General features: G+C 40.0%; 1 protein-coding gene across 2 annotated transcripts in view; it reads left to right on the forward strand.

Moving 5' to 3' along the window:
- LOC132978896 (low-density lipoprotein receptor-related protein 8-like) overlaps positions 1 to 22,212 on the forward strand; it is an 89,650-nt gene that overhangs the window by 62,704 nt on the left and 4,734 nt on the right. For both annotated transcript variants that reach the window (XM_061044245.1, XM_061044247.1), the window contains exons 8-16: positions 3,189 to 3,308; positions 3,987 to 4,112; positions 9,214 to 9,385; positions 11,070 to 11,297; positions 14,318 to 14,436; positions 14,908 to 15,047; positions 17,581 to 17,722; positions 18,489 to 18,641; positions 21,052 to 21,330. In XM_061044245.1, the coding sequence (XP_060900228.1) occupies positions 3,189 to 3,308; positions 3,987 to 4,112; positions 9,214 to 9,385; positions 11,070 to 11,297; positions 14,318 to 14,436; positions 14,908 to 15,047; positions 17,581 to 17,722; positions 18,489 to 18,641; positions 21,052 to 21,330 (1,479 nt within the window). The remainder of the gene's footprint in view (positions 1 to 3,188; positions 3,309 to 3,986; positions 4,113 to 9,213; positions 9,386 to 11,069; positions 11,298 to 14,317; positions 14,437 to 14,907; positions 15,048 to 17,580; positions 17,723 to 18,488; positions 18,642 to 21,051; positions 21,331 to 22,212) is intronic.

Genomic DNA, 22,212 nt, shown 5'->3' on the forward strand with positions numbered 1-22,212 from the left:
CTTGTTCACAGCTCATTAAAAGCGTGTCCACACACAAACCTCGCTCATCGCTCTGCTCGCTCAACCGTTTACTCGCAAGATGTTCCCTGGCCAAAACACACAGAGAAAAAACTACAGACACAGTAACGCTGCTTGCTGCGGTGAAAAACATTTATACCTAGATGTTCCATGTGATTGCGTTTGCTGCATCAGCCTTACATTAGGGGGAAATAAAAACAATGCCACTGTGTGTGTGTGTGTGTGTGTGTGTGTGTGTGTGTGTGTGTGTGTGTGTGTGTGTGTGTGTGTGTGTGTGTGTGTGTGTGTGTGTGTGTGTGTGTGTGTGTAAACCAATGTTTCCAATCTCATTAGAAATAATGGCATATTACCGCATTACTTGGCACACCATTCATTTCTTAACTCTGACTGCACCATCACTTTTCACTTGCACAGGCTGAAAATAGGTTGTACATAACAGCCTACTATGGTGAGAGAGAGAGAGAGAGAGAGCGAAAGAGGGATAGAGGTGGAGCAGAGAAGGAGAGACGCCATGTTTGTTTGCCCGGGGGAGAGAAGGGAGTGACCTCCAAATCATGGCTGTCCTTGAAAGGGGACTGGGGAAAAAAGCTGTCACACGCGGCCTCTCCTGGGGCATCTTTGTTGCCCACCCTCTCAGAGCAACAAGGAAGGAGTGAGATGTCAAATACAGCTTCATCTCGGTCTGCAGTTAATTCTGAGCTGACATGAAGGGAGTGAGCAGGAGCGACTGTGAGTGGCAGATTGCTGTCAGCCGTCCAGCTGAATTAGAGATGGGAATTTAATGTAGTGCCCAAAGTCTGCTAGCACTTTTACAAAGCAAAGAACATTCTCCAACAAAAGTAACCTTCAGTCGATCTCTGGAGAGTCAACTTTATCTTTCTTTATTTTTGTTTCAGTAGTTAGAGAATCATTTTGTGTAGCTTTGCAAAAAAAAACATTTCTCAAAGCTCCAGAGAAAATGTAAACAGGTCATTCTACATCCCTGAAGTCTGAGTAGTTGTGTCTGTTTTGTGTCTTATTGCAGAACACAAAGACCACACAATGAGAATCTGCTTTAGCATCTCTTAACTTTAATTTTTCAGATATATGATGATGTGTTCACAGGGCCTCGTTTCAGAGATCGTCCTGTGTAGTGTGTAACACTGAAAAGACTCTAAATGACACTTTATGGAATGAGGAAAGCTTCAGTCTGAAACTGGAAGAGGTTTCAATACATGGCCAATAAGATGCAATACTATGATGTGATATAAGAACCTAAGACAAGTTACAATATAATGTGATATGATACAATGCAATGCAAAACAAATGCACAATACCAACCTAATATGATGAGGGACGATCAGATGCAATGCTATGGGGTGTGGTATGTTACGATACACCTGAAAATGTGTCTTGAACTCAAATACTGCACATATTTAGTTGCCTCCATAGTAATTTTTTTACTTACTTACAATATACAATTGTTAAAAATAACTTTTTGAAAGTTCTCTCGATGTCTTTTTATCAGTAGCCATACTTTCAATCCTAAATCTGATTTCTGATTAAGTGATCAAAGGATAGACACATTTTCCCAGGGAGAGGTCCAACAGAAAGACAAGGTATTGTTAGAAAAAAATGAACTCCAGCAGTTTGTGAAGTTAACTTTCTGTCTTTTTTTTTTTTTAAAGCCAATAAACAGATATTTACTTCCATAGGAAGAAGCAAGTAAACCTTTAGGAAGTGAAACATTAAAAGTGTCAGCCTTTACCCTTTTACTAATGTTCACACAACACTAAAGGGGCTCAGGTAATTATCCTCAAAGGAAACTGTTACAGAGTTTTGTGGTGAGAAAATAAAACAATACAGTGATGCTATCAAATGGGATTATTTGTTTAGTTAGTTTGTATAAATGCAGTCTTAAGTCTCTCCTTTGCTTCAGGCCGACCGTTGACTATCTCACACATACTGTACAGTAGTTCTGCTCTCAGTGACTGACCAAATAACGCTCACTGTCTATTGACAAATGTGTAACATTACACTGGTTAGGATGTTGATGACAGAATCAAACACTCTCGTATTGAGGAGTGCTCGTTCTCTTCCACTCCAATCCATTTCTTCTCTTTATCAGCTCTTTCCAGCTCTCATTGTGTGTCTGTGCTCAATTGTGTGTGTAAAAAAGTGTGTGTGCCGTTGAATAAAAATTCAGAAAGAATTACTTTTAGGTGATCCAAGCTTTCACTCAATGGGCCTCCCTTCTATAATTCTTTGAAACAGTAGTTTATTTTTTTCTTTTGTCGAACCAAACATACAGAGCTGAAAAGCTGCTTCAGTCCATGCAGCAAAACAAATACTAAAATGTGACTTCATGTAACAGCTGGCTCGATGATGCTTTTAATATTCTCAGATGTATTGAACCAATTTGATGAGATTAAAAAAGCCAAACCTTAAATCTCAACCCTTGATTTCAACGTCTGTTTTGCTATCAAGTGATTCTTAAACAAAAAAAAAAAATGTGCAGCACATTTACAGTATATCTAACTGCCTCTAATGTCGTCATTGTGTGCCAACCTTGTGTTAACTGCTTTGACCTACTTTCGAACGAGAGTGGTTGTGTTTTTACATCTTGGGTTCTCTTCTTTTTTTCCTCTTCTCTCCTTTCAATCTCCAGAAGCTTTTACATCTCTCAGCCTCAGTTTGAGCAATGTGCCTGATGAATTTAGACGTCGTCACTCGCTCCTCTGATAGATCCTTATGGGAAATCTCAGAATCCCAGTTCACGGCATTAATCCCCCCCACACACACACATATTTCATATCCCGGCACATGGATCTGATTTTTTGGGGTTTTAAAGGCTTACCATGTGTGATGTTGTGCCTCTTTTAGTCCTTTTATTACAATCGAGAACATCTGATAAGGATTCAAGACAGATGGAAAAGAGCCTGAGTACATGGGCAGAGATAAAATGAAGATTATGAGGTTGAAATCCATTTTTGCACCCATCCACCGCACATTTTTATACACCTTTATTGAATATCACATGCTGTTCTGCTGATATTACTGCTGTTGTTATATAGTGCAGTAAATCAGCCTTTCTCTTAATCCTTTAAAATAACCCTTTGAAAGACTGAAAGGCCTGATCTTTTCTGCGATTGGCTGAACATAACCACTTGCTGCTTTTCTTTGTCTCCCAGGCTTGAATGAGTGTATAATCAACAACGGCGGCTGCTCACATGTCTGCATGGATCGACCAATCGGCTTTGAATGTCAGTGCCCCACCGGCTACCAGCTCCTGGACAAAAAGACTTGTGGTGGTAAATAAAGAAACTTTTGACACGCAGATGTATAGATAAAAAAGACATCGAGTGACAGGCTGACTTCTGACCATGCTACAAGGAGTCTGCGTGACTGTGTTTGTGTGTTTGTGTGTGCGTGTGCATGTGTGGTGGATTGCTGTGGGCAGCTCTCGGCTCTCTAGCTGTCTGTCTTTGTTTGGCGTGCCCAGCTTATCACTCCCACAGGGAAACTAGCACAGTCACATTTCTCTCTCTCTCTCTTTCTCTCTTTCATTTCACACAAGCACGCACGCACACATACGCGCGCACACACACACACACACTGTGTCCTTCACACCCCTTCCACATCCTTTTCACACTAATGTCTTCCAAACACACCGAAGTGAAAACTATAGATTTGCTTGAAGGAAGCAGAAGAGAGGAGTCGACAGGGACACGCCCTGTCTCCCTGTCTTGTTCTTTCTTCCCATTAAATGCCAATTCCGCCGCGTCTGTGTGTTTCTCCGCCCTAACAGTCATAAATCTGCATATTTACTCATCCATTACGGCTGATACGCTGAGAATATATTGCATTGTAAGAATTTGCTTGTCTTTCTTATCCGGTATAGCTCGTGAAGGTGAACTAGTCACAATCTGTCTCTGTCTGATGTGTACTTGATTGATCACCTCTCTCTCTCGTTCCCCTCCTCTCTGCAGACATCGATGAGTGTGAGAACCCAAATGCCTGCAGCCAAATCTGCATCAACTATAAGGGAGATTTTAAATGTGAATGCTATGAAGGTTATGAGATGGATCCGGTGACTAAGACCTGCAAGGCCGAAGGTGAGTCACAATGATCAACAATGATGAGTGTTTGAGACGTTGGAGACATTTCAGTCCCACACCCACTGGAAGGGAAACAATGAATCGCTCCGTCATTGGCATTGTATAGCTTCCTCATGGCTCATCTAATATAAATGCCAAAAATGAGTCTTTTTGATTTAAAGTGAAGCCAATTTGGATGTCACAATACTGCAGGTCACCTAATGACAACTTGAGGCTGGCTGTAAAAGCCAGAGAATCTGCTATAGGGTCCCATTTTAAAACATGTTTTATAGCAGAAATCAACATGTTAACAGCCTGGTACAATAAATGGTTTTGGTCTCGATAGCCCATTTCTCTGTTGCTGTTTTGGTGTGTTTGCCAGGAGGTTATAGCCTGCCTAATCTCCACCTCCATGCCTGTTTCTAGATTAACCAAAAAGCATTTCTAATATGGCCATCGCCACCATTGGCAACGTTACCGAGACTAGCAGTGTTGTGAACAGTCTATACTTTTTGGAGACATTATTGGGTACAAGCCACATAAGACCTGACATACATCAGACAGAAGACTGGGAAAACTCTGGGAACCTGAAACGAAATAGATTGTCCAGAAAAATGATTGAGTTCGAAGCTTAGCTCTGTAAAGCCTGATTTAGATCTTCCTTCCGTTACCAGGTGATTACATCAAATAGTTGGAAGTATCATAGTGTTAATCTAATACAAACAAAGAAAAGACAAGGGGTACTGAGTCAGACCTAATTCCGATAATACTTTTCAATACACTTCATCCTCTTTGATAGATAAAGGTGAAATATGATATGTTGATAACTACATTTTTATGTAAAACATTCATTTTGTTAGTGTTTAGGCACTTGTTCACCTACTGTGGAATTATTTTTCCCCCTCAGGTAGGTACAGTGTGCACAGTATGACGTGTGGCGCCTTTCTCCAAGAGACATATTCTACGAGAAGCTCAAAATGATGCTCCATGTCCTTACATTATTGAGCAAATCAAAAAAATAATTCATTTTTTGATACATCTAGTATACTGCTTGGTTGTTTTTATTCTCAGTTGTAAATCTGCTCAAATTTTTTGTGTAGTTCTGTTGATAATAAGACTTCCTCTCAGACGTTGCTTCGCCTCATTAGTGAAACCCTCTCAGATCTCATCTCATAATAACAAACATCTTTTCTGCTGTTAGGCTCTTATCAGCACTCTGCACTGGCTCGTGTGCTTGACAAAATTGCTAAAATATTCAAACATCACCAAGACGACCGCTGAGTTTCACCCCGGCCAGATCTGCACTGTCCCATTAGACGATTTCATGAGTGGCAGACTTATGTGTTCAACCATGCTGAACGCTTATAATGAGGTATATCAGCACTTCAGGGGCACCTGGCTGAGTCACGGCGGACGCTAATTACAACAAATTTAATCTGCCGTTCCGTTAGGCTTGTTCAAAAGAGTTGTTACACTAGTGGAGAACAAAGTGAACTGCTAGGAGGCCAATTAATTTAGTTTGACCTCCAACTCAAGCCAGACGCTTTTATCATGAGGATTACACAAAGAGGCTAGCTCATATGTTTACACTTAATTTATGTTCATTATTTCATTGGCAGGAAACAGAGCGTCCGATGAGATATGTTAATTTGCTCTCAGTGGCTGTCAAATGTTGTGATTTCATTTTCCTCCATTAGCCCAAGCTGATATCAAAGCTCAGCACTCACTTTGTATCCACACTGTATATGTGTGTGCCCTATGTCTGCCCCCTGCCTCTGTCTGCACTCGTGTATTTCTCTGTGCATGACTGCCCAGTGTGTTTGCTATCAGTTTATCACAACCAGTAGAGAGCTGAGTGTCTGGCCGTGTGTCAAAAGCAGCGAAAGTGAAATCGCAGTGAAAGCAGCCGTTCCACCCGTAGGTTTTGAGGTAATGAAAACTGCTTCTGCTGCCGTGACAGCCCATAAAACCAGCAGGGGTCTATTTTCCTCTGTACAGGGGTTGGAAATGTAGTCATTGTAATGGCTGGTTTTTGAGGAACCCTTAGTCCTGAAGAGCACTGTTATCATTCAGACTTTTAGCTTGGAGAGGAAGGAAAGGAAGAGAATGAGAGAACGTGCAAGAGTATGATACTACACTGAGGCTACGACACAGACTGAGTGAAACTGAGGCAATCGAGCCATTAATGAGAGAATATCTCATCTGCCTCCGGAGATAACTGGCTGCAGCTGCCATCCTATTACCATTCAGTGTCAGGAGGAGAGAGCTGGAGAGAGCTGGATATAGATGTTATAAGACAAAGGTGGGCTGCAGTTGCTAGCCAGAGTGATAAAACCTCTCCCTGTAGGCACACACTGTCGGCGTTTCTGTCATCCACAAAAGCTTTTTTCCAGCCAGAACTGTAAAGAATAAAACAGACATGATAATAAAAATGCATCTCAGGGCCTCTGTTCAGATTTGGCTCTAATTAAAAAGCATCCTGGGTGACCTTCTCACAAGTGGACGCCTCTAAAAATAGGTGTGATGCACCCAAAATGAAACAAGGACACAGCGTGATGTCAGTGCTAATAGCTTTGCGCTAATACTGTAGCATGACAATGACTAAAACACAACAGGTTCATGAAGTAGAGGCAAGAAACTAGTCCATGGTGTCTCTTCCTGTGACTGTGTTTTAACAATGTAGCAACAGACCCATGATTCCAGCTTTGTCTTTCTTGATTTGTTTAAGTTTTTATCCAATATGCAAATATCCACTGCAGTCTTCTTTCACTGCCCTGTGGATGAAAGCAAAGATGTATTTTTAGCCTTGCTAGCAGCATAGCTGGAGGATATCTCCCTCCATCTATTTGATGGATTGCCATGAAATTCTATAAGGGCATTTGTGCTTTAAATAAGATGAATTGTAATTTTCCTGTTTTGAATCCAGTCCTCAGATTTGCCATTTTAAATGAAACATGTCCAGTGTAATTGTATAGGTTTCACGAAATCAAACTTGAGCACATGTTGCTCTTGAGCACTAGCAACATGATCTGTTGCTAGTGCTCAAAGGTAGAGTGAGTTGTCCACTAATTAGATTTTAAAATAGTTTCATTGTCAGACTACTTTCTTCTGCATGTTGATGATCCTTAAGCAGGAAACCTGAGCCCCCAAATTGCTCCCTCTGGTAAAGTCATCAGTGAGTGAATGTGTCTGAATGGGTTACCCCAGAAGCTGATTAGGGGGTAGACACCTTGCATTGAAAAATATACCATTAGTGTGAATGAGTGAATGTCACATGTACTGTAAAGTGCTTTAAGAGGTTAGAAGACTAGAAAGGTGCTAGAAAAGTATGTACCCTTTTAAACAATCCTTTTTTTTTTTACATTTTGTCCTTAGATAGTACAGCTGAAAATAGTCAGAAAATGTGGAGGAGAGAGAGTTGGGTAGGCATGCATAGGGTCATAGCTGGGATTCAGACTAAGCCTGCCCTTCCGACTGAACTTTTACTCCTGATTGATACTATAGGTTTGTAACTCTGTCAAATTAAGAATGGCCATCTGAAAGGACTTTAATTGTTATCAACATTTCCATTCAAAGGAAGAATGTGCCAACATTTTACAGCAGAAATCACAGAAATCAAGTTTATCCTATGTAAACGTCTCTGTGAGACTTGACTGTCTACAGTGAGTGAGAAGTGTGAATCTCGCCAGCTATACTGTTGTCGAGCTGTGTTTATGTCATGCTTACATGGACGGGACAGCCTTGTGTATAAAGCTGTTTCAGTCAAGGACTAGAGAAAAGAAGAATAACATACTCACTGTTTATTTGGATGTCACTTAAACATCACGGTCATTCCGTGTCAATTTATGTGCAATGTGAAGCTATGAGTTAACCAAAGTGTGCTAACATTAGCCCGCTAACACAACTATTTAGACCACAGGCAATTGCAGCTTAATGGTGCTGGTGCGTTCTAATTCATAACTCCTTCGTGCAACTCGAGTGGAGATGGTTTGGAGGTGTATCTCTGGAGGAGAGCGGTGGCTTCAGAATAACGGAGGTGTCGCCAAGCTGCAGTTTGTTTTGGTTTCATGCTGGTGCTCAAGGGCGACATCAGTTTGACTTCACTTTGTTTAAGGTTGTTAATCAGCTCTGAGTGAACGACTGCATTGTTAGTCTTTTAGTCTGTGAGTTCTGCACTCATTCATGTCTATTTACTGTGGTATCCGACAGCTTGCTCTTTAAAGAGTCACACAGCCATATGATAAGGTAGCTCTGATCTATATTTGCAAGCAGCAGATAATAAGGAGCGTACGACTTAATGATGCACACAGACACGCTGATCAATGCAGCAACTATTCAGCACTTTTTAATGAGGGATTATTGTCCCCGCTCTCTTGTTAGAGGAGGATATTGAGCTGTATCACACAAGCTGTGTTGAGTTATTTATCTGTGTTATAGATGACATTGCAAGTATCGACTGATGTTACAAATAAGCTGCAGCATATTAAGCTGCAATGCTTTAAGGAAGATTGTGAAGCCTCAGTGTTATTACTGTACAGGAATGTCTACATCATTCCCTCTCATACAGCATCTCACATCATGAGTCCAGCACAAAAACATAAACCATGCTGTGCAGAAAAGCAATATCTACGACTTGTTGGCATCTTCTTTTTTATTTTCTCCCTTTGGAGCAGAATAATGCCATTTGTTTTGTGTTTAAATTGCCACACACCTTCATGTAAAAGTATTTTTTCTTATTTTTTTATCTACTGTAAATCCCACCATGTATGCTCAGAATACAGTGAGAAGTAAATTCCCTTCATTTTGTTTCTGAATGTAAATCATATAAGGGGTTCTGTGCCTTGGACTCCACTTCTGGCTCTTCACCAAACTGTCAAAGTCTATATGGCTTATGTTTTGTTGGAAGAACATCCTAACTCCACTTACTGATAATGTATTCCTCTTTCTAACAATTCATCATGCCCTGACCTATTTTCCAAATTGCTTTGCACTCTAACTGCTCTGTGATTATAAAGGGACTGCATGCTGGACTGAAAAACATAAGGCCACAAGTTCACGTTTACTTTGCTGACCACTTAGCAAGAACGGTGCATTTATTATTTGCGTTCTGTATGTTCAGGAAAGAGCCCATACTTGCTGTTCACAAACCGGCATGAGATCCGACGGATCGACTTAGTGAAGAGGGACTACAGCCAGGTGGTGTCCACACAGAAGAACACTGTGGCTCTGGACCTGGACGTGGCCAACAACCGTGTCTTCTGGTGTGACCGCTTTCACAGGAAAATCTACAGGTAAACTATCTGTAAACAATCTGTGTTATTATGACAAACATTATTTTACTTTAGAGCAATGTCCTAAATCCAAAACTTGAGCTCAGATTTGAAAACCAAACCTGGTTTTACAGTATTGAATTGAAAATTTAAATGAATAGATTAGAACAGGTGTCCTTATTTGTGAATCGTATTAATAAAGATACACTGTTGAGCTTTTGTTTGTATGCATTAGATGCATAAAACAGGGGAAACCATTATTGAAAACAATTGTTTGATAACACCGGTTGACTGAGAGGTGTTGACAATATACACCAGAGTCTTTATTCACTGTAATAAGGTCTGACTGTGGAGACACACCTGACTTTACATTCGACTCCTTACTGATGGCTGTCTGGACTCCACATGTTAGTTATGTTGTTGTTGCATTCAAAGACATTGTATAAGTCAGAATTTTGTATCAACTGTTTTTTTTAACACAAATATTTGTTAGGTCTAATTTTATATGATTGTATTGATAACTATTTCAGTACTTCTTGTGTTGCACTATTTGTTTTAATTTATCTATTTTTATTCCGATCAAAATGCATGCATTGTTAATTAATTTTTCATTACCTGTTAGTCTTACTTGGTAGATACTTTTTACAACTTCATTGATCTTTTTCTCGTATCTTCTGATTTCAAGCCAAACAAACAAAATTTGACATTTCAGCCACTTGATGTGTCAAATCTTTAAATATTGGAACCTGAAATATTCCCCTGTACTTAATGTTCTGAGCATCTTCTTCTTGTTCAATCTTTTTGTTTTTTGAAATTTAACCAGCTGACTGGATGGCCCTGGCCTGCTATCATCCCAGATTAATTCCATCCTTCCTATTGTTATCCCTCTACGTTTTCTCCCCTGAGTCTATTCTAATTGGAGCACTCTGTTCCCTTTATAAGATGACTGTTAAAAGAAAAAGACCTCTGGGGAAACTTAAAGTGAAATTCTTGTTCAGGGAGCACAGATGCGCGGCCCTCACCTCGCACCTCTGCCGGGGCCAAATCATTAGCCAGCAGGGCAACCACTGAGTTAGGCCTTGTCTATTCTAATAAGTGATCCAGCACAGAAGGATGCTAACCCCTGGATGAACCTGCTCCGTGCATGGCCCAAGGCTACAGCTCGCACTCTAGTCCCATTCTCTACTATGCAGCCACTTCACAGCACAGGGGAGACTGGAGATTTAGAATACACATCAGTCAGGATGATATATAATCTATAGGCCATTCAATGTCACTGTCACTTTCATGTATCTGCTCATATTTCCCATCACATTTCTAACATTCAAATGTATCAGTTATTTTATCCCTGTTTATTTCTATTGCTGCTTTCACTGCTATGATTTCAACAATGTTTTATTCTATAGTTTTACTAATAGTCTTATTATCTTTTAAGTTTGTACATTCTTACACTTGTAATGTTAGACAAAAAGTTAATATTTTCTGAGAGTAAATCCTTTTAGTAGAGTGCCATAGAATAAGAAGAATAGTGGATACAGACTCATTATGACAACATAGGGCCCCACCAGGCAGCCAGCATCCCTCCACTGTGCATCGATTTTACAATAACTGCTGCCTTGCTGAGGATTACGACTTTCATATTCTCCTCCCCTCAAATTCTCCCTCCTTCCCCTCTCTGTATCTCTCTGTGCCCGCCCCCCTCAAGTGCCTTCATCCATGAGGCCAGTGACCCCTCCCAGCAGGTACCACTGCTGGATTCATTCCTGCAGACCCCTGTGGGTTTGGCTCTGGACTGGCTCCAACACAACCTATACTGGGCAGACTCCGGGGACAAATCCATCTCTGTGGCCTCAGTGGACGCCACCAAGAGACGAGTCCTCGTCAACACGGACCTGAGCGAGCCGCGGGCGATAGCGTTGGACCCCCACCGCGGGTAAGAGAAATATATTTTGCCTTTAAGCCGGACATAAAACCATAACCTCTGAATGTCATTATTAAAATGAAAACTCATGTGAAGAGTTTTTAGCTGGTAATGAAAAAATGTCAATCAATACTGTAACCTCTTCATGAGCCACAAGAGCAAACAAGATCATCAGGCACAGGATCAAATATTAGTGTATCATTTTTTTACTGCCTGAAAATGCTACTGGACCAAAACAGACTTTAATATATTCTCCACAGCTAGGATCCACATCGAGTGATACGTTTGCCTTTTAATGGAGTTTTCATATTAGGCACCATTGTTTGGTACCATGCTCGAGCGTGATTGCCTCCCCCCTCCCCTCTCCGCCGTCGGTCTGCGTTCACATTAGTAACATCGCTCCGTACCTGAGTACACTTGCGTAAGTACACAGTCTGATACAGCAGGTGGCGGTATGCCCATAGTTGCTTTGCAAATCTGCCAAGAAGCAGAAAGAATAAGAAGCAACCATGGCAAACACTTGCGTGCTATGTCAATTCTGCTTACTGTGGATGCCAACAAAAACCTTCTTCCTACCTCCACATCCAATGAGCAGCTCACATGACGAAATGGGCCTGTGCTGCACCGATACCATGGTTTTTGAAGCAACATGAGCTGTTAAGAATAAACTCATATAGTGGTCCACGTCCTTGTTTGAGCCCGAGACCACCTCTTCAAGCGGACTCAGGCACGGTACCCGAGTACGGTACAAGTACGTTTTTTTTTTTACACTGATCAAGTGAACCAGACTGTGGGGGCCAAGCGTACTTGGATCTGGACCCAGGTCCCTAGTGTGAAACCTCCCTAAAAGACAGCGGAATGAGGTTTTCTTTTAGAAAACACTCCTTCCACATATACAAGAACAAATCAGCACAGAGATAAAAGGCACCACGTTGTCCACAGGGGGAGCTATAATCAACTCAAACCAAAAGGTGCTCACAGTAGCTTCAATAATACAAATGTCAGCATCCTTATCCATGGTCTTTAAACTTTAAACTATGATTTACATTTTTAACACTAACTGCTGACCAGTTCAGCTCCTTCCTGTTTTAAGAAATATGCTCATTAGCAACCATTAGGCTGTTAATTTAATTACAGCTTAAAACATATCAGAAAAAAAAGTAGCAAACTTAGTTTATGATGCTTCCTCTCCTCTCTTCTAATATGCCGTCAGAGTACTAATTTCCTCTGCATGTATTCTATTTTAATGTAGATGATAGTCAATGGAGCCCAGATAAAGATTAGTAAAGTGAAAGACCCGAGCATTGAATCAACATAATCCTCTCCTGGGACCCTGTCTAATCATTAACATAAGAGAACTGTTGTTGTTTTGTTTTGGGAATGCAGAGTAACACGCCGGTGACCCATTTAAGCACCCTGACTCAATAGTTTTTTAGAATTTCTGTCCTAGATGATTGCTCCTAATCTGGAAAGCTTTATGAATTTGTGCCAGCCTCGGCAGCTTTTTTTTTTGTTCTGGTGATCAGAAGCTAGATGAAAACAAACATACGCAGAATTAAGTAAACGAGCACAGAGTCAGAGCTGAGGCACACACACACACACACACACACACACACACACACACACACACACTGAGATTTCCTGCATATGAAAGTCCGATTCTTATCCCCAAAAGCACAGATCTCTTACTGAGACACCAAATGACTTTTGTCTTTGAATGTAATAAACATTTACATAGAAATGACTGTTTAAATCTCTGTGTTGTTACAGTGCATACTGACTCATAATGCATGATAACCATTGAAACTACACAAAACTCATACACTAACATCTTTTGAATGTGCTGGTTTAAACATGTTGAGCCGACTGCAAACCACAGAATTAAATGGAATACATTCCTTACAATTATGACAATTTGGGCAGATTGTAAGGAAAATAAAAGGAATTCCTGCCAAATAACTTTAACTAAAGGGTGATTAAACCAATAAATGTATTTCAGAAATTAATATTAGAAGAACTACATCCTCACCAGACCAATTTACGCTGTGTGAAATGATCCGGATAATCCATGTTATCAGCTGCTAAATGCTGTGGAGAAAAACAAACCAAGCATCAGTGAGGTGGTAATGGTATTTTATATGTAAAGATGAAACTGTGATTCTGTTGCTGCATCGTTCAGCTCTAAGACGTGTTGTGGTGCTGAACGGACAGTTCCTTACAACGTTTCTTCTGGTTGTTGCAGATGTATTTGTCACTGGCTTTAATGAAGTTTATTTATATACTGGAGGAGCACTGTAGTTACAACAGGAATATGTCTTATTTCAGTCTCCCACAAAACCTCTGTTTCACATATCTTACAGAATCTATCCTCACACATCAAATCAGAGACAGTATGCTACTGCTTTATTGTTCAGTCTTTAGTAGAGAATCATAGTTTCAGCTATCATTTGACAAAATCCACATCCCCGTGTCTGGTTTTCACAGTCCTTCTACAAGACTTCTCTGAATACTGAATATTTCAAAGGCAATTTTCAGCAGCACTACTTTTCTGTCATCTTGCCCATACAGAAAGTTTGTGCAGTCCTCGTAAAAAAATATATATATATATAGAAGAATGCTATCTGAATTGCTGGTACCTCAACAGTGTGACACAAAGTTACAATCCCTTGTGTCTGGTAGCTGTGTCTTTGTTGTGTGAAAGCAGCCAGACACAGTGCAGAGCAGCACCTACACAGAAACCCACAACTTTCTCAAAGAATGGCAAAGTTCCAGACAAAATGTCGCAACCAGAGCATTATATATTCAGCAGAGCCTGTTGGCACAACAATGTGGGCAGACTAAATGACATAATAAATAAAGTGATGAAATCTGACAAAAAAACTGGGGGAGGAAAAAAAGAAAGCATCTCATTATGAACAGAATAACACTTTTGCACTGCAAGATCTTCTATTTCACATTTCCTGCTGAGCACAGCTGCATTACATGAACACTCCACAATATAACGTTAAATGTGCTTCCTTTGTTCACTCCAGCTTCATGTACTGGTCAGACTGGGGCACGCAAGCCAAGATAGAGAAAGCCGGGATGAATGGAGTGGACCGACAGGTGCTGGTGGCTGATAACATTGAATGGCCCAATGGAATCACTCTAGGTGAGAGCACAGCACTTTTTTTTCACCCTTTATCTCTTTATTATGTTACACAAGGTTTTATTTGACACTTTTTTTTAAAGCTATTTTCATTTATCTTAAATTGCCTGAAGCACAGAGTTAATGCATTCGATAATTGAATGGGAGGTAAAGGTCAGAAGTAATTAAAATAATGAGGATAAATATTTAACAAAGATGGAGAAAATGTTATCCTACTTGTTTTTCGAATGACATTTGAGGAGAGTCATAACATATAGATCAACAAAGTAAAACTTAAACTGCTGTAATAGTGAGAACCTGACATTTTAAGAGTAATCAATAGCACCTACAGGGATTTGCTGGTCGGAGTGCATCAGTGCTTACCACAAAGACAATCAATTTCTACTCAGCTTGCGAAAGTCTTATCTGTGTGTGTGTGTGTGTGTGTGTGTGTGTGTGTGTGTGTGTATGTGTGTGTGTGTTTGTGTGTCGCAGATGTAGCCAACAGGCGTCTGTACTGGGTGGACTCAAAGCTGCACCTGATAGCCAGTGTGGACCTGAACGGAGCTCACCGCAGGACACACATGTCGTCCTCAGAGAGACTGGGACATCCCTATGCTCTGGCTGTGTTTGAGGTTTGTGTGTAACACGTTTAAAAGATTTCTGTCTTGTTGTGCACATCTCATCATATCCACATCTTCCTCACCCGCCTCACGGGGGCCCGCAGTGTGACTGGGAGTTTAAAAGTAATGAGAGTTAAATTCAATTTACTGTACATTATGTGTGTGTGTGTCCTGTGGTCTGTTTGCCCCGATGGGTTTGACTAGCAGAGCATACTAAACAGAGAACAGCCACAGGGAGAAGATAGCCTACAGGCTCAACACACTTATGTTTTGGTCCTTAGCCAACCTCCCAGTTTGTGTGATATGTCATGATGGCCATCAGAGAAACTTAGATCTGGTTTTATCCTACAAATTCTTCCTATCTGGTCTCTTTGTTGTGTTTTTGGGCTTGTGTAGAATCATGCTTTTGCTTACAAACTCAGAGAAAATCAGCGTCGTTGCCACTGCAGCAGAGTCCCAGACAGCTGCAGATGGGTGCTAAATACATCAGCCAGGTGGTCGATTCCCAAGTGGGACTCCTCTCAAGGGTATCTGGTCTCAGGGGGATCAGGGCAGCAGGTTTCTTATGGCAACGGACCAGTTTACAAGCTCGGAATTTTTGAAAGTATCCCATTGAATGACATTGTTCAGCTAAATGCTCCTAGGGGGCTTTTTGAAGTCAAAACACCAACATGGATTTTAATGTCCCTCCATTGCTACACAATAATAAAGAAGACTTAGCTCTGCAGATTTGTTTTGAAAGGAGGTAAAAAGAAAAGAACCATGGCGTCTAGTCTCTTAAAACATTTGCATTCCAAATTTACTTTGAGTAAAACCTCACTTGAATCATCACCCAAATGTATTTAAAGTGTCAAAGAATATTGTAAAAAAAAAAGTGAGTCATGTCCTCATGTCCTAATTTTATTGTATTTTCAAAACTCAGGATTGACAGTTATGTCGACACAGCACAAAAAAACACAATATTCACAAATATAAGTACACAGCCGAGGCCATCCTCTCCATCTTTTGCCTGCTCCACTTTTCAGAAAATATTGACCTTTAATATATGAGTTATGCAAGTTACTAATAACTAAAGCTCATATATTCACATGTTGAGCAGCCGTATAAAGTAGCATTATTAATTAATCAATCAATCAATCAATCACCACTTTTCACTTTGCTCAAGTTAGATAAAGAAGAAACATATTTTATCACCCTTCTCTGTTGATTTTCTCCCTGTTAAATAATAAAACTGCCAATAGGGTTGAGCTGTTCAAAGCACAACCTTGTAATTGTTCTACTGTACTGTGCTGCAGTCGACTCTGCAGGCAGCACTGTAGTGTACCTAACAAAACGATGATAAATCCCCTCTGGTGCGATACATAATCGATCCAGGGCTCCTCTGCTCTCTGCCCTGTTGTGACTACAAGGTGACCTTCCTGTTTAGGATGTTCAACACACACCAGCTCTGTGTTATTGAGTGGACCGTGTTGTAGTGAACATCACATTACCATCTCGGACTGGCTCAGTGACTGACTCAACACAAACAGACACACACACACACACACACACAGACACACACACACACACTCTCATGTGGCTATATTAGGCTGTAGTTTCTACAGCAACCCCAGAATATGTCAGCTGCATTTCATTAGTTGAATAGAATTATTTCTGAGTTAAACCTCTGCATATTTATTTCCTTGATGCATTCATCCACTCATGTTATTTGCAGCGCATGTCAAATTAACACACTTTCTCTTCCACAAAAGATAATCAATGAGACTATGTGTGACACAAAATATTTATCAGTGCATATTTCACTGGCGTTAATTTTCTCTTCATTGTTTTTCCTCAAATAAATTAGAGTCGTGAGTATACGCTGAGCCTAGCATTTACAGCTGTTAGCTCTGTTTACTCTCCCACTGTGGTCTGTATTCATGATTCTTCTATTTTCACTCTTTTTCATTCACCAATTTCATGTCATTCATACAAAAGCAGAGATTTAATTAAGTCCCTTTCAAGTTGAAGGACTCTTGAACATACATGACTCTGGAAATGTACAAGCTGTATTAGTGCATGTTGCTGTACACTACGGTCCTGCATAATGCAATGAAATGTGTCATCTTTTGCATTTTGGTTAAGTTTATTTCTGATCACAACTGGATGGACATCTCAAATGCTGTCCACAGCACAAGCTTCTAATAGAGTTTGAGCTAGAGTTTTGAGCTAAATGCTAAAATTAGCTTTAGCACATGCTCAAATTGACAATGCTAACATGTGTGTGCAATGCTGGTAAAAAGTCGAAACTACATGAACCATCTTTGGTCAGAGAGTAAGTTTGCAGACATAATGCTAATGATCCCTAACTGCAACAGCCGAGGCTGCACTAAGAGACATAAAGAGAGTAGTTTTATGTCTTCTAGGTTGTGTGTCCTTCAGAGCTGGAGCTTTTAGAATTCCCTTGTGTGCCAAAATGTGCTCCTGGGTTGTAGCCTAGCAGTGCCCTGCCTGACTTCTACATTGTGTTAGTCATAATGAAAACCTAATCTTCCCTGTGTTTCAGGATCGTATCTACTGGACGGACAGAGACAGAGCGGCAGTCTTCATGGCTAACAGGTTGACAGGTCAGGATGTCCAGACGCTGGCTGAAAACCTCAACGACCCCCACGACATTGCGGTTTTCCACCAGCTCCGACAGCCCCAAGGTGTGTGTGTCCTAAATAACAGGGAATGTACATGCATGTCTGTACTGTTCACTTTCTTCCCCTCACTGTGATTCTACAAGCTGAGACGCATCTCTGTGACCAAGTGTCCCGCAGTGGGTCCATGTCAGACCGGCACATGAATAAATAATGTTGAGACGTGTGACTGCAGCAGAGTGATCAAAGCATCAGGAGCAGCCGAACATTCACACATCTGTCATAAACTCTGCCTCCAACCTGGTTTTCTTTTAGGACCATCCAGATTTGAATTTAACTGAACAGAGGTTTAAATCATGAATATGATGCTGGTGTTTCCATTCTTGCATCTCGGTTTCCATAAATATATCAGCCTTGCCTCTTTTGGTGTCTTCCCTCCAGTGAGTAGTCTATACACAATAATATTTACATCTTTCACTGTTTTTCATCACCTGTCTTTGATGGTTCATGAACAGTACTGGCTTGAACACAGTGGAGTCGTTTTTTGGCACAGCTGCAAAGGAACTAGTTAATATTTACAGCCAGTCTCTGTAAGTCGCCAGATGTTATTCTTTGTATTCTTCTAGTTTTTGTTTACACATCGTGAATGGCTTTTCTGAAAGGGAATTGATCAGTGTATTCACAGAGGAGGGAACAACAAAATGTCCAAAACATCATTCTGATTCTCTACTATCTCCAGATGTTGAAATAGTGATAATCCTATTTTTAAAATGATCACTGTGTCATTCCCGTGTCTCAGTGTCTCTCTGTGTCTTTTTGTCTGTGTCTCCAGGCCCTGACAGCTGTAATCTGGGCAGTGTGGCCAATGGAGGCTGTGATTACTTATGTCTGAAGGCTCCACAGATTACAGAACACTCGCCCAAATACACCTGCGCCTGCCCCGACGGACAGGACCTGGGCCCCGATATGAGGGGCTGTGTGCCAGGTGAGCCTGTTTATTGAGAGGAATTAGTGATCAATAACACCTAATAGGATTTGTCGGGGCAGACTGCACAGTGCTGACCGTGAAGATGATTCAATTCAGCTTCACTTAAGACAGACCTTTTTTCAGAGGGGGAACTTTAAAAAATGTCTCTACTTAAATAAAAACATTATACTCAAATATTTAAGACTTTTTGTGTTAGTGCTCACATGTGTAAGATCCTTATATTAATATTATTGTAACACTAAAACAATAATAATATTATTTTCTATGATAGATTACTTTTCTTCACAGTAACAGAGCGAATATGTCAAACTTGGTGAAGTAATAAACTAATTAGAAGAATATTCCCTAAACATAATTGGATTAAATTGGATTAAAGTCATGATTAAACATGTATGACTTGGTTATCCTGCATGTCCTGTTTATTTTTCCTTATTACAACATCTTAACCATTTCACTGATAGTGATCATTTTAAGTCTTTCATCTGTTTTCTCCTGTTTTATTAAATGTAACACTGTATTCATCTCGTTGTTTTATTAGGCTAAATGTAGCACTATATTAATCTCATTGTTTTATTAGGCTAAATGTAGCACTGTATTCATCTCGTTGTTTTATTAGGTTAAATGTAGCACTGTATTCATCTCGTTGTTTTATTAGGTTAAATGTAGCACTATATTCATCTCATTGTTTTATTAGGCTAAATGTAGCACTGTATTCATCTCATTGTTTTATTAGGCTAAATGTAACACTGTATTCATCTCATTGTTTTATTAGGCTAAATGTAGCACTGTATTCATCTCATTGTTTTATTAGGCTAAATGTAGCACTGTATTCATCTCATTGTTTTATTAGGCTAAATGTAACACTGTATTCATCTCATTGTTTTATTAGGCTAAATGTAGCACTGTATTCATCTCATTGTTTTATTAGGCTAAATGTAACACTGTATTCATCTCATTGTTTTATTAGGCTAAATGTAACACTGTATTCATCTCATTGTTTTATTAGGCTAAATGTAGCACTGTATTCATCTCATTGTTTTATTAGGCTAAATGTAACACTGTATTCATCTCGTTGTTTTATTAGGCTAAATGTAGCACTGTATTCATCTCGTTGTTTTATTAGGTTAAATGTAGCACTGTATTCATCTCGTTGTTTTATTAGGTTAAATGTAACACTGTATTCATCTCGTTGTTTTATTAGGCTAAATGTAGCACTATATTCATCTCATTGCTGTTCATTACTGGCTTAATGCATTTTATTACAGAGGTAGAGTTTGGTAGAAATTGTGTAAACAATCAATATTTTATTTGTAGTAGGTAGTAATTGATGATAAATCATGAAATATGCGACCCCCAAGCAACAAAGTAATTCAACCTCTGATGAAAAGATGGTTGCTAAGCAACACATACATGGACCACCTCTGTGTAGTTTAATGGGATTCAACACAACATCTAAAGGACAAATGCTTTCTTCTGCTCATACATTTTTAACACATTGAATTATGATAATGGTCATGGTACTTTGTTAATGAAGGAGAGGTGAGCTGATTTTAATTGGCAATAATTCCAAACAAAATGATTCTGATTCAAAGCATGATGATAGTACAGACAAAGGAAGTATTTCAATCTTAATTTGAAATGCACTGCAGCAGCTTTCAGTAAATGTACATGTTAGCACATTGATGAGAAATATATGTTTGTTTTGTCACTTTTACAGCAAAACTCAGCCAATGACAACACTGATAGAAACATCAATGAGCATGCCTATAATAAACAGTACCTGAACAGACCACAAAATAAGATATACTTCACATATAATTCACAACAAGCTTCTTATTATTCACACTAAATAAGTGTTGTTATTGTCTTATTAACTGTCTTAACTGATTTTATTAAAAGTATCGACCCACACAGTTTACTGATGAAGCACAGTGACACTAGTATGAGTTTCAACTGCAAAACCAAATCAATACTAACAGAATCTTTTATGATACTTCAACGTTGATGTTAGTTAATTTGGTTTAGTAACTAATAACATGTTTAAAGATTTTCGGATTCTACGTTTTAGTATTCAATGATAAAATGAATACCAGAATAAGAGTTAATTGAAGGGAGATCTTTTTAACCATTGAGAGACAAGCTATCCGTTCCTTTCTGTTTCCAGTCATTCTAAGCTAAGCTAACATTTCCTGACTGTAGCTTCATTTTTAAAGAACAGAGGATGTATATTTAAAATAATTTCTCTTTAAAACTATTTGCAAGAAAGTGTTAATTTCCCAAAAGTCACAAGTACTTCAAGGGTATTGAGAAAGAACAGATTTGAAATCATATTCCAGGTGCTCCAACACATCGACAATAACTTTCTCTGAAGCTTCATATTCTGTTATCTTCTCTTCTCTAATTCCAGGAGCACCGAGAAACGACACAACACCCACATATTCGCCTCCGTCTGACACTAGCTCGCTTGTTACTGAAGACTTCCCGCCTCCCTCAGGGGGGGTTTCACAGGCAGATGCCACCCCCCACTTAACCACAGCTCCCTCTGGTGCCCCAGACTCCCTTACAACCCTCTCCACCCTGAAGCCTCTTTCCTCACAAGCATCAAAGGCTCTGGGCTCCCACTCCACGGCCACCGCTATGGTCGTGTCTACCACACCAGCAGGGGACAGCAGCGTCTCTCAACACTGTGAGTGAGCTGTGTATGAAAAAAACATATGTATTCATTCTGCCTTTATTTAAAGACACTGATAAAACTACGACAAATACTTTAAATAGGTTTCCTTAAAAACTCCTGTAGAATTTTCAACTGGTCATAAAACAGACTGAAATACCGATGTCTCTTTAAGACCCACAAATGCGTTCATGAAGAAGATTGTCATTTCTTTATATGCAATTTTTATTTGCTGATATCACTGCCATGGGTTAGGTGTAAGATGAGTTGATTTTCAGCATGCCAAGTCGCCCTATGAACAGACCACTAGTGTCTTCTTCCGCTCTCAGGTGGCAGATTTTCACATTCAAGTGGTCCCTTTTAAAGGGACGCTGTCACCTGAGTGTCCTCATCTCCTGCTAGCTATCAGATCCTACAGTACTTCTCACCCTCATAATGTAGCTCACAACCTCAGCCTGGCTGTAATGATGACATTAAAATGAGGGATTGACAAGACCCTTAAAACCACGCTCAGCTGCATTTAAAAGGAGTGATGAATGTTACCTTGAAAATGTGGCCTTCTCTCTATAAATTGCTCTTTGTGTGGGCTGTAGTCCATTGCGTGGGTGATGGCACGTGTGTAACTGTACATAAGTGTTATATAAATGAGTGTTAAATGTGAAGTGGAAAAGAAGTGTTAATGAAGTGTAGAAGGTCAGGGGTAGTGTCAAGGTCACTCTGCCAAATGCCATAAACTCATCATTTTTCTCACCCGCTGTCATTTTTATTCTAACCTCTTTCTCACTATCTTCCTCTTTCTGTAAAACACTCACAGCCATGTATGCACGAACACCCGGCTGCTGTGTTTTATCTCCTCTCTCTTCTACCGGCTCTCCTGTCCTGCCTCCCCTGCTTATC

Source organism: Labrus mixtus, chromosome 8 (genome assembly GCF_963584025.1).
Source record: "Labrus mixtus chromosome 8, fLabMix1.1, whole genome shotgun sequence".
Taxonomy (NCBI): domain Eukaryota; kingdom Metazoa; phylum Chordata; class Actinopteri; order Labriformes; family Labridae; genus Labrus; species Labrus mixtus.